Source organism: Thunnus maccoyii, chromosome 8 (assembly GCF_910596095.1).
Source record: "Thunnus maccoyii chromosome 8, fThuMac1.1, whole genome shotgun sequence".
NCBI lineage: Eukaryota > Metazoa > Chordata > Actinopteri > Scombriformes > Scombridae > Thunnus > Thunnus maccoyii.
Window position 1 is genome coordinate 19,294,331 of NC_056540.1, and position 13,175 is coordinate 19,307,505.

The 13,175-nt window shown below is 41.3% G+C and overlaps 2 protein-coding genes across 6 annotated transcripts in view; both read left to right on the plus strand.

Moving 5' to 3' along the window:
• Window positions 1-2,397: 2,397 nt before the first annotated feature.
• On the plus strand, window positions 2,398-7,409 carry rom1b (retinal outer segment membrane protein 1b). Its single transcript, XM_042418566.1, has 5 exons — window positions 2,398-2,548; window positions 3,834-4,076; window positions 4,859-5,046; window positions 5,660-5,906; window positions 7,105-7,409. Exons 1-5 carry the CDS (start codon window positions 2,399-2,401, stop codon window positions 7,354-7,356), a joined length of 1,080 nt encoding a protein of 359 aa, XP_042274500.1. The 5' UTR covers window position 2,398; the 3' UTR covers window positions 7,357-7,409.
• A 2,104-nt stretch (window positions 7,410-9,513) lies between these two features.
• Window positions 9,514-13,175, plus strand: part of ccdc88b (coiled-coil domain containing 88B) — a 51,529-nt gene continuing 47,867 nt past the window's right edge. The window contains exons 1-3 of one of the 5 annotated variants that reach the window (XM_042419306.1): window positions 9,514-9,603; window positions 11,578-11,726; window positions 12,612-12,720. In XM_042419306.1, the coding sequence (XP_042275240.1) occupies window positions 11,596-11,726; window positions 12,612-12,720 (240 nt within the window). In that variant the 5' untranslated portion in view covers window positions 9,514-9,603; window positions 11,578-11,595. The other 4 variants (XM_042419309.1, XM_042419305.1, XM_042419304.1 and 1 more) reach the window with 4 other exon arrangements.

The following is a 13,175-nucleotide window of genomic DNA, read 5'->3' on the forward strand; positions in this document are numbered from 1 at the left end:
TATAATTAAGTTTATCTGAAGATAATATGAAGCTTCAGCAGTCTGAGTTAGTCAAATAAAGTAGCTATCTTCCAAAGTTACAGTCTTTGTAGTAAAAATCTCTGTGTCTCGACGGACAGTGTTTTCCTGTTGAGCTGTGGTGGAAGTATAGTAACAAAGAGGGACTTTGGCACTAAAAAGCAACTCTGAAAGATATCTACTTGATTTGACTAATTTGGATGGCTGAAGCCTCAAATTAGCTTCCAATAAACTTTAAATACATTTTTGCACAGAAGGAGGCTTGTGGACCTTTTCCCCCATCACTTACACTGTAAGAGCATTATGAAGGGATCTCTTAATGGTCAGTATGAACAGAAGGAATAATTACAGCAAGAAAAATGTGTGTTAGTCTTCATTTGGGTTCCTGACTATTGTTTTACGACAGACTTGAAAAGTTGTGATCCTATCCTGAGTATGGTGCAAGAATGAAAAGCTATGAATCTCTGACTCATTACCAATTATCCTCTAGGATATCCGCACCAAATTTAATGGCCATATAGTCGGAAATTGTCAAGATATGTTTCTCTTATCAAAATGTCTGATGGACAGATTAACTGAAAAACGCCACCATCTCTGCCACTAGAGGGAAAACAAGTTTGCTCATTATGCCAATATGAGCAAGCTTCTCAATCTCACTATTAAATTACCTTCCCGGAAATGTTATGTGATGCTAATGCTAATGGTGTAAAAGAACCTTAGTGGACAATCTAGAGTTATGGTGTGAGAGTTTGTTTGGTTTGGTGCTTTGTTAGAGCTGGAAATGTGAGACTGGCTCCGACTTAACTATAGCTCAAACTCAAGCGGTCATAAATACTTATAATAACAGTCTAATCCTATAGATCCAGCCACACCAAGCTCCCTCACTGCCTCACATGCTTTTAATCATCCTCTACAAGCATAATTCTCCTCTCCATTGCATTACTTTCACTTTACATGAACTAGCCCCTGCCTGACTCCTCGTCAGAGTCTCAGGGATCATTTTGGGGGACAATATTTACTCCATCTCAGTCCATAAATGAATCAATGAATATCTTTGCTGCGGAAAAGGAAGTTATCTTCATATGGTTTACTCCCTTTTCAAGACATGAACCCAGAGATTCTTTGAAAAAGAAAGATGGCAATTTACAGTTGGTTGTTTTGTTAATGTAATGTCCCACCATGCATAACCAGAAAGTAAATTATCAGCTGTGTTAACTTAAAACTAATTTAGTTTGGATGCAATTGGGTTGGGGAAAGTACAGTGAGTTAGTTGGATTCTGGTTGAAACGAGATAAGAGGAGACTTCATTACAGGTCAGCTGTAACATTTGCCATTGTTTGAAGTCAAACATGGGACTTCTGGAGCTGTTTCAATGTGTTTGTCCCCCTCATCTCTTTCTGCATATCTTTGCCTTATTAAACAATAAAATATTCAGTACTGCGGACTGTAAATTAGATTAACTTGCAAGGTTACCCACATTCCCAGTCCCCATGATATTCCTGCTATTTAGCCGCAGCTATCACTCTCTATCATATTTCCTTTGTCTCTTAGGCATCCATAGTGCCCCACTCTGTGCTGATGGATGTCAGGTAAGTCCACCTGTCATAACAGTCCCTCCCAGTCTACGTGTATATCAGAACAAGTTTGCTGATCAGACACTGGCCTGCTTTCTCATTGGCCCCTGGATCTTAATAGGATCCCAGGGACTCTGTTGGGGGATTACGGCTCCAAACTCTCGACTTTGGCCACTCTCTGTGTCCTCCAGCCATGGGTACAGCGGTTTAGGGGGGCGCCGCACATGCACAGACCCAGAGGGGCGCCATCAAAAGACAAGATCACATCAAGAGGAAGAAATCGTTGGTTTCAGCTCGAAGGGGGGGCTGCGGCGGTGTGACCAATTACTTGAGGGGACAAACTGTCATCTCCGGGAAAAGGAATATCTCTTTTCTTCATACATTTCATTCATCAACAATTTTCTCACATTTTTCTAAGGTTCTTTTGTATTGAACTGGATTATAAAGAATCTTTTTGGGACCAATTCAACATCCAAGTGAAAGTGTTTGGATTATCCTCTGAGATCGGCTGCGTCCTTTACCATCTAAGGGATCTACCTGCTTATCCCCTGTACCTGGAACAACTTAGATGAGCTCAACCTGTTAATAACTCACCAAACAACAAGTGCAAGGCCTGCATTGACCACTTTATGACTGCAGCTTTATTCTGTAACAACATTGAAACCAATCCTTAAATGTTTCTTTACGTGCAGCTGGCAACCTCTGGATTGACGCTCCATTTTTGACCACTTCCTTCCTTTGCTCTCATTTCCCCTCAGCTCTCTTTTCTCTTCCTTTTTGTGTTGATTGGTGCATAGTAGTGAGCCATGGTGCTGTTGAAGGTCAAGTTCACCCAGCAGAGGCGGGTGCGTGTGGCTCAGGGCCTGTGGCTGCTGTCCTGGCTGGCAGTGATGTGCGGGGCCTTCATCTTTTGTCTGGGGGTTTATCTCAAGACAGAGCTGCTCCGACGGGCCGAGGTAGAGAGGGGGAAACACACACACACGCAGTACATTAAGACTAGAAGGCCAAGTGGGGCTTAAGTCTAAAAACACTGACACGAATTTAGTCTAAATTACACAAACGTTGGTTTATATGCTCAGTGATTTGCCTTTACTTAGGGTTGTTTAATGTGTCTGTCGCTTATCAGTGAATTTTATTTAAAGTTAACGCTACAGTTTAATCTACAAACACACAAAATACAAGTGTACATACACACACAGTGACACTAAGACACATTCATACATGTACAATCATGAGGATGTTAAAAAGCTTTTGGAAAAATCTACGTTTTCTTTCCAAAATCGTCAGGAATTGAATGGGTTTTGAATTTAAGTAACGTGACCAGTAAGGTGAAGGTCATGACCTCAGCATGATTGGAATTTGTTCAAGCCAACTAGTCATCGGGCTCAATTGATCACTGATTGACTCAGATAGGTTGGAAGCCTGTCCGGTGGATGACACAGGAAAGCTGCAGGCCATGAATACATGCCTTCAGATATATATTGATCTTCAATGAGAGAACAGGTTCCATAACCTCTTCGTTGTGTTGCAAAGTGTTATTGAGTTGGTGTAGAGATAGCTTAGAGGTGTCACCGACTGAAACACAAAGTCAAAGACGCTTGCTTTGAGCTCTCAATCTGAAGACTTGAGACCAACAGAATAGTGTTTCACAGTGATTCACAAGTGGATAATCTGCTTTTATACTTGTTAGACCCACCATCTCATTCAGACAACTTGCTGAGCACTTAACTCTTTGATCAGGCCATCGACAAAACTGATTTTGCCTCATTGAGCTGAAATTATTCCTTTTCAATGAGTGAAGATTATGTGTCCAAAACTCAGTTAAACATAGCAGGCCGCACAGACAGTACAGGATAATGGTATTAGACGGTAGCAGTACTGGGCTGGGCTTTTAATGGTCATTTTAAAACAACAATGGGGCAAAGGTGTTTTTACTGCTGGCAGAAATTTGAAAATTCAGCCAATTATAAACTCAGTCCATAATTGACTTTTGCTGTAACCGGGGCAATGAATTCAATTTGTCATCTTCTTGCCATAGTAGCCTTTGCATCCAGCATATCAGCAGCTAATTGAATCTCTTGGCTGCCAAGGTCATTTTTAGAATAGATAATGCTAATTGAATGCAGGATTATTACTTGCTAAAGTGGGTAGAGGAAATGACAAAGTGACCTGCAGTTGGCTGCTGCTCTTGTCCAGCTCTTATGGCAACTATTATCTTTGACTGTGATTTTTCTTCTTGAGGTGATGGATAACACAGAGATCCACGTGGTGCCCAACATCCTGATGATGGTGGGCCTGGCCTCCATAGGCACTAACTGGGTCGCCAGTCGAGTATGTCAGGACTCCCTGGACGCAAGCCGCTTCCCACGTTGGAAGGTTCTCCTGCTGGCCTGGTATGCCACAGCCGCAGTTCTCTGTTGTATGCTCATCGCCGTCGTGGTGCTCAGCTACGCCCTGCAAGGACACCTGGAGGAGTCTCTGAAGGTGGGGTCACTTGGCTGGGTAATGATTGGCAGGAGTGACAGGAGGTCAGGGTGCAGAGAAGGTGTCAGTATCTGTCCCAAAAAAAACACTGAACCTGCTCACCATAAACTGCTTTAGCTGAAAGAGTCAGACAGCCGTCTAAAATGTGATGGCAGAGTTTAAAGGTTTAGGATGGAAAAGGGTTCTATTAATTAAAAAACACACTTTTACCTACTTATCCTCAGCTATGCATGAATTTAAAGTAAACAAATGCTTGTGCAGGAGAGGTAGGAAGCTAGGAGTGTATACAAAGACCTCTCCTAAAAACTTAAGACAAGTTAACCATAATTACATTAAATAAAAATAATTTTAATACACATTTAGAAATGAGTATGTATAAAAAAAGGAAAAGAGGTTGAAACTGAATCTAAGAAACATAATTACAGTAAACTCCTGGACGAGAGAAAGATGGAAAAAAAAATGCACTACAGCCAGTCATTGCAAATGAATTTCTGACCATATTTAACCAACAATAAAGTGAAGGATTACAGTTCATTTAAATGTGCTGAAACCAGTAATGCACTCGAAATAAAGAGTTCTTTTAGTGCTCATATTTGTTGTATATCGATTCATTTACAATGCAGAAGAATTTAACCAACAAACCAGGCAACAATGAATAAAAATAGGCTTTGAATTTAACTGACAATCTCTGTAATATGGAAACAGCTAGAAACTGCATTCTTGAAGACGCCTGCCCTCCCTCCCTCCCTCTCTCTCTTTCTTTTTCCTGTCCTCACTCTCAGGTGGGCCTGAGGAATGGTATTCGTTTCTACAAGGACACAGACGTGCCGGGCCGTTGTTTTCAGAAAGAGACTATCGATCGTCTGCAGATGGAGTTTCGCTGTTGTGGAAACAACAACTTCAGGGATTGGTTTGAGGTTCAGTGGGTCAGCAACAGATATCTGGACTTCACTTCCAAGGATGTCAAAGAGTGAGTGAATATCAATACAGTGATGTGCAAATTATGAGCTGCAGGGAGGTGACATGATGAATTAGAAAGAGAGGAGAAACTGAGTCAACAGGACTGATGAGGGAAGAGTACAAGCCAGAGAGGAGAGGGGGAAAGAGATGAGGTGGAGGTCTAGATGACAGATAAGTAGACTTCACATCCAAAAAGGTCAAACAATATGTTATGGAGGAAGGATTGAGGGATGCTGGAAGAAAAAGAATGATGCTAGAGTGGAGGAGGAGACTTATTTGAAGTATATTAAAAATAGATCTGGCCTTTACTTTTGAAGGGAGTGAGAGAAATGGATGGAAAGGTTGTCCGTGAAGCAAACAGAGACGAGTTGGTCGAAGATGAAATAAGTGAAAAGGAAGGAGTAAACAGAAAGGTTATGACATGATGACACCTGTGAAGAGGCACTGCTCAAGGCCTTTTCTCTACTTTTACCTCCCAGAGGATTACTATAAACGAAAGAGCTTTCACCTTTTATTCCTTCCTTCCTTCTTTTGGCTCTCACTCTTCCCCCATTTCAACCTCTTATCAATCTGTTTCCATCAACTTTCTTCTTCTTTCTGTCCCTCCCTAATTTCTCCTCCAGTCGTATCCGGAGTAACGTGGACGGGCGTTTCCTGTTGGATGGCGTTCCCTTTAGCTGCTGTAATCCCGCCTCTCCACGCCCCTGCCTGCAGTACCACCTGACAGACAACACTTTCCACTACAACTATGAGTTCCAGTCAGAGGAACTCAACCTGTACAGCCGTGGCTGCAGGCAGGCTCTGGTCGACTACTACATGAGCTTGATGAATTCAACTGGTCCAGGTGTGCTGTCAGTCATCTTAATACAGGTGGGTGACATGACAGCCTAAATAACTCTCTAGAGGAAATAATTTATCAAAGTTTTTACTGACCATTTAATTACTCTGAGCTATTTTCTTCACCAGGCACATTTGTTGAGAAATTACCCCCACGCAGACTAAAAAAAGAGAAAAGAATATTGAATAATAGTCCTGATTGATACATAGACTGCCATGACAACTGAAAAAAAGAAAACATCACTGAGACGCATTGATTTCTGTCTTTTAATCAAACATTCATATTCACTCCTTTGCTGGATCACAGTATCGATGGCACATTCTCTTTGAATAACAAACAAGCGAGACCAGAGGCTGGAACAGGACGCTCACACACATGTTTAACAGAGCATCGTTACACATGGCCTGCAGCTACTCAAACAATCAATTTTTTTAATGCAGCAGCTCAGTATGGTGTTTTTTTTCTAGTACATACAATATGACAGGGACAGATGGATGCCATGTGAGGAGCTACCAAGGCCTCAAGCTGAGCTGTGAAATAAAGTCTGATTTTCAACCAAAAGTCTTGCTTTGAATCGTGTTGCCTGAGATGAAACAGAAACAGGAAAGAAGCATAAGATCAATCTCAAAATGTCTGCATCACAACTGGTAGCTATAGTGCAGGTGTTGATTTTTATGGACTGCAGCAGTGTTTACAATTTGGGGATGCAAACCCCATTTTTTTTCAAGAATCACTAGATAAAAGTGTGCATGTTTTAAATATTGACTTTCCATCCCATTCTCATGCTTGAAATCCATCAGTGAAACATAATAATTTGTAATAATGTAGATTTTTTCCAAAGTGATTTGGTATCACAACTGAATCAGAATCAGCAAAACTTTTATTACCATTGTCTGTCGCAAGATAATGGAAATTTATCTTTGACATGGCTCACACACATTGAATAAAAGCATAAATATAGCAAAAAACAAATGTATAGCTTGGAAAAAAAAACTGTATATACACATAGAGTTATAGAGTAGCCTATGGCCGTATGCCACAGTTCACATCTCTGATATAACACGATGGATTGATTCTAAAAAGGTGACTCTTCTCTTCAGGGTACTGTTGTACATCAGTTTTTTCGAGGCTAACAAGATTTCAGCATCTCATTTGGTGACACACAGTGCAGGCTGACACTGAATTTTAGACCCAGTTTTCACAGAATCCTTATTGCGTCTTTCTGTCCAGATGTCGGTGCTCGTGAGCCTGCGGTACCTGCAGACAGCTGTGGAAGGAGCCATGGCTCTGGAGGACCCAGAGGGCGAAAGTGAGGGTTATCTCATGGAGAAGGGCATGAAGGAAACCTTTGAGGAAGTCAAAGTCAACGTCCTCACCATGCTAAAGTTTGGGCAGGTTGACCCCGGCGCCGAAGGGTCCTCTGACGATGCAGATGCAGAGAAGTCCGACGAGAAGGCTGCCACCCCTACTCCTGCCAGCTAGAGAGGAAAATGATTAAATATGATCTGAGGAAGAAGGGATACGGGGGGGGGGGGGTTGTGTCTGAGGTTTCTTGGTTGTGTGAGTTGGCTGGTGGCTGGTAGAACACCTGTTGGTTTTGACACGTTAGGCTTGATTAACGCTCCACCGATGCAGCAGCCGCAGCTCCCTCGCAGATGGCCCAAACGAGGCAACACATAGGGAATCTTATCAGGCCCTGCACAGACACCAAAACAAACATCTCCTCTGTGCAGGGCCTCATGAATGTGTGTCCATCAGAGAATCTGTTCAGGAAATGTGTAGTACTTTTTGTTGTAATAGAGGAGAATACATTCAGTTTAAATGGGAGTAGCGTGCACACACAGACACATATTTAACTCGTTTTGACAATTTGACTCAAATTTGGCAAAGTGACAATCACATGATGCTAAAGTTCATCCCATGTGCACTGTATTTTTTCGTCTCACAGCTATAGAGTTTGCACTAAACTGCGATGAAATGCTTAGGAACCTGTTAAAATGGCAACGCACATGAATTATATAACCTATTAAAGGTAGAAGTTTTTAACTGCTTTGTAGTGTCTGCTTCCTTTTGTACACAGAGGTAAATTAACTGCCAGTGGGTTATCTGAGTTCAGCAAGGAGAGTTGGATTAAGTGTGTGTGTGTTTGCGTGCGTGTATATGTGTGTGCGGTGCCCTATATGAAGCTGTCATCTTGTCTATTCTGGCAGCTCTGAAACAATCTGATAATCCTGGTGTAGTTAATCCCAGAACTGCTGCAGCAGCAGTATCAGCGCACACTGACAGCACACAGGAACACACTCTGTCATATAGTGACAGACACAGCACACTAATACACCGCGTTGGAAAGTATTTTATAAAGCAAAACAGTGTTTAAATGCTCCTTATTTGCAAAGAATATATCCAATGTGTGCTCCTTCTTGAATAAAACCCTATCACAGAATAAGGCCACTGAATGTTTTCTTTTATTCATAACGAACAGATAAACCTGCTTTCAGTGGTTGCAGAAAGACATGTTCTTTAATTATAAAACATGAGTGACAGAAACTGATAAAGGAGTGAGGTTTAATTTTTGGTTTCAGTCTTAGTCACATCCTTCAGAAATATTACCTGTAGTAATCCAGTAATTATTTTACAGTAACACAATGGGAGATAGAAAGTGTTTTTTGGTGAATAATATTATATTTCTTAAATAGTTCCAACAAAAATAGTGACAACATTGATCAGAGATATTAATAGAAAAACAACTTATGGCATACACCAACTTGTGATGCACCTGGACACATCATCAGTGATGTTACCTGGGGTCATTGGGTGTTTTGGGTCTTTGGGTCATTGGGTGTTTCAGGTTTTTACCCTCGCCCAAGCGACCAAGCTGGGGTTGATCAAGCTTCGGCTTGTGTACAGGTAGCACTTGTTTTTTAATAGAAAAACAAACAAACAAATTTTGCAAGCAATTTTTCATAGTCAGTTCTCAAATATTTCCCATTAATTAAATAGAAATAGGTATCTTTCAACGTTACAGGCTTTTTAGTGCCAAAGTTCCTCTTTTTGTTACTATACTTCCACCGCAGCTCAACAGGGAAACACAAAGGGGGAATTTGATGTTAAAAAAGACTGTAAATGTGTCAGATATCCACTTGATATAACTAACTCAGACTGCTGAAGCCATATATAAGCTTCAGATCAACTTTTAAATGCATTTTAGCACAAAATGACCGTGGATTTTGGCCCCCATCAGTCACACTAAAAACACATTGAAGGGGATCTTTTAATAGCCAGTATGAACAGGAGGAATGATTACAGTGAGGAAAACCTCTTTCAGTGTTCATATGGGCACCTGACTGTTGTTTTAACACAAGAATCTATCCTTTAAGTGAGAAGGGACACCTATTGTGGATCATTTGTGTTCAAAATGGGTACATAGCATTGTTCACATATAAATTAATAATAATATTCATCCAATCTGTGTAGACATTCAGATAAAAGAGGTTTATATAGCAACTACGAACCTATCCAAGCTAGAATGAGTCTATAAAATGACAAACACTCGCTGCAGATGCAGAGATAACACATTATAGGTAAAAATAGTGTTCCTTGTATAGAAAGTGCAGCGTCTAAGTGAAAGCAGTGCTGCCTGGTTGATACGGAAATAATGATGTAATGAGTATTTTTTTAACGAGCAAATAGGAGCTTCTGTCTCACACCACCAGAGGACGCCGTTACACAGTAAGTTTTGTCAGAGCAACACCGTCAACAATTCTGTCAATTTACAGGCAACAACTTGAGTCAAAACCTTCCTGATTTTCACGGTACACCAATGAGTTTTCACAAGATTTTACACCTTCAGCGCCACCTGAATGTGTCAACATCAACATCTGTTTAGGATTAGGTGTTTTTTTTTTAAGACAAACATATATTTCCATATTTTACATGCAGATGACATCCATTTAAAGTAGCCGGCAGTGAGTATAGATACGTGTTAGGCCTGTAGTCGTTTGTTAACATCGTATATGAGGAAGTGAGGCAGTATTTTCAGCCTTCAAACTCTCCCTGCATACCAAACACAATGCATGTTATTATATATTTTAGGCAATATAATATCTGGAGAGATGTCTGTGTATGTTAGTCTACTGATTGAAGGGCGTATAAAGAGGGAGGCTTAAAAAACGCAACATGTGCGTTTTTGAAAATTCCGGTGTGGTTTTGCAATGAAACCAAAGCAAACTGACACACAGTCAGAGAGGAAGAGACAGCGAGGTGGAGGGAGGGGAAGGGCCGCATAAGTGTCAAACTACTTCACTTGAAGCAAGATGTTTTCCTCTCTTGGATTTATTATATACGTATCGTTGCTGATATTTGTTAATTAGTCGTCTGCTCTAGTGTTTCACAGCTCTTGTGGCACAACAATGGACTCTAACATTATGGAGATAATAGAGGAATTCATGGAAAGTGCGTTGGCGCAATGGGTACGTCATTTATCATTTATCACTTTCAGTTAGAGAAAAGGTCATCATTTCTAGAGGCAGAGAGAGGAGAATAAAACTGGAGGATTGTGGAGAAATCAGTTAGCTGCCCTCACTTCAGATGCAGTGAAGTCTACATTATTTCCAGTCACAGACACTTATATATCTCTTACAACAGACTATTTTCCAGTTCCATTCACCCAAATAAATGTAAAAGTATGGCTTTGATAACTATTGAAACACACAAAAAGCCTAGATACTGTCTTCTTGCTATTGTGTATAGCCAAACAAACACCCTACTTCTCCTTTTAGCAGCTTCCTTCGTCTCCTTAATGACCAGCTTTCTTTCTCTCTTAGCCCTCACACTTCCGTGTCCTTGGGCTCTTCTGATTTGAAAATAATATAAAGTTATCTCCTGTGTATTCAAGGAAATGCAGTCTCCTTTAAAGTCGGCGGAGGATGTGTATAGCGTTTGTAACAGACTGAATTTCCAGCTGGGTTTTCCACATGGGAGACCAATCAGCCCGGGGGGATTTTTTCCTCTTCTGGTCAATGAACAGAATTTATGATATAATGTGAAACTGTACTGAACCTTGTGGGGATATTCTCTGTAATGTTTCCCCCTTCCAAAGAAGGGTCAGAGGTCAGGTTTAACAGAGTGTGCCCGCAGCTGGCAGAGGTTTAGCATCTCGTTCAAGGGCAGTTATGCACTGACACGAGAGGTTTCACCCCGCTTCTCATATGTTGAAGGACATCCTCTTTATCCGCTCCGCCACCCTATTTACCCTGTCGCACAGGGTCCTGAGCTCCTCTGCCGCACCTTATCAGCTGAACCAACTCGAGCTTGTTACTCTGTTTACCAACAGTGCAGCTTTTAGAAGGTGCAGGTGGGGAATAAACCTCATTATATTGCAGTTTGCATTGGCACAGCTCTTCTTAGCAGAGAGAGAGACCTTGGCTGCGGTCCTGCTTGGCTGCCTGTCCCTGTGAAGTGCTTCCCAGTGTGAGCGCACAGATTCCACCTGTCCAGACAGGTGCACCGACTCAAGTGGCTTCCTTTGTAAAAATGCTTTCCCCTCTCCATCTCCCTCCTTGTCTCTCTCTGTGCCTATTTTTTGCTCCGGCCTCTGTCTTCCTTGTCTTTCTCCACCTCTTGGCTGGTACACACTCAATGCTTTTCTCCACACACACACACACACCACACACACACAACATAATCCCTCTTTGGCTCTCACAGGTTCAGCTGTTTGAGAAGATGGTGGAAAGGGAGGATGGAGTCCCGCTCTACAGCCAGTACATGGAAGTAAACTCAATTTCGCAGAGTGTTCAGGACCGTTATCTGAGGCTGACCAACGGGATTTTCCTCAATGAGGTCATGAGGGTCATGTAAGATTGATTAAGATTTTCTTGCTTCATTGCCCTGCAACCTTGCTCAGGCTGCAATAAAAGTGACCACAGAGAAGAGAAAATAAGAGCTAATTCCATGAGCATGTGAGGTCCTTTCCCAGTCAATCTGTAATGTTAGAAGCCCATTTAAATCTAAAATTAAAAGCAGTCTAAAGTGCTCATTTTCAGTCAGCTATGTAAGAAAATTAATGCAAAAAAACCCCCTAAATTGAGTGTAACCTTGCATTTAGTTCTACAAATTGGCAATAGCTTTTACTAATATGTAAAAAAGGGTGAAAATTGGCCAGCAACTCATTGTCCAATTAAAATCCAAGGCACACGTCTGAGTGAAAACTATTAAAACGCATTAAAATAAGTAAGTAGGACTTTGCTTTTCTTTTCCTTTCTTCCATACATTTGATGTAACATTTATCACATTCCCTTTCATAACCTCACATTGTTCTGCAGCTAGTGTGAAAGGATGGTATAAATGTATGACCCATTCATATTTAGCACAAATTGCCAGTGAATCATGAAATGGGGTTCTGCATACGTGCCACCCTGTTAGTCATCTCTGCTGAATTCCTTATCTCCATGTTCAAATTTCAGCAGCATAAACCCATTTCCCTCTCAACAGGCAAGACAAGATCTTAGTCAGTGTTTGCCGAACAGCTGATTAATTTGGCCTGACCTAAGCCCCGTTATTTCAACAAATAATTGCATGTGGATTCTCACCGCCTGCTTCTCAGGCTCATTAAAATTTTATTCACTCTCTGCTTAAATGCACTGTTGCATAAGAATTTCTCATCTGGAGAGACGTGGTGCTGGGCTGTTTGATCAAGCTGCAGTAAATACACCGCTGTGTCTTTTCTGTGTTCGTCCCAGAGACCCCAACCCCAAGGTGGAACGGCTGTATGACAGCGCGAGAGATGACCACCTGCTGAGAGTCCAGAACTTTTCTATTTTAAATCGACACCTGAGAGCCTTCTACCAGGTAGGGGAGGGTTATGGAGGGGGGTTAGATCAAGATGTTAGATTAGATCATCAGGAGAGAGATTAGGAGTGACAGACTGAGAGTCAATAAAGCATGCACAGGTTTTAAATACTGAGATAGACTTTATAAGAGTTTGTTTTTGATCACAATGGAAGTAACTGTATTTCATAAGTCATGTGGAAGTGCCATGCGTTGTACTTCCACATTTTTTAAATCACATCTAGTACAGATGACTAATTTTGCATGACTAGATATTCACAAACAAGCCAAATAGTAGGTAAACAAAAGCAAACTCCACACGCTATATCTCATGGTCTTACAGCTGAAAGCTCAGCTGTTAAGTGTTTGTCAAACTATCTCCAAGGTCAAGAATGACTTTTCACTCTCAGCCACATAGCGTTGAAACTGTCAGAGTGCTGCAAAGAGATTAGTAATCTGGTTTTATGGCTGCATCT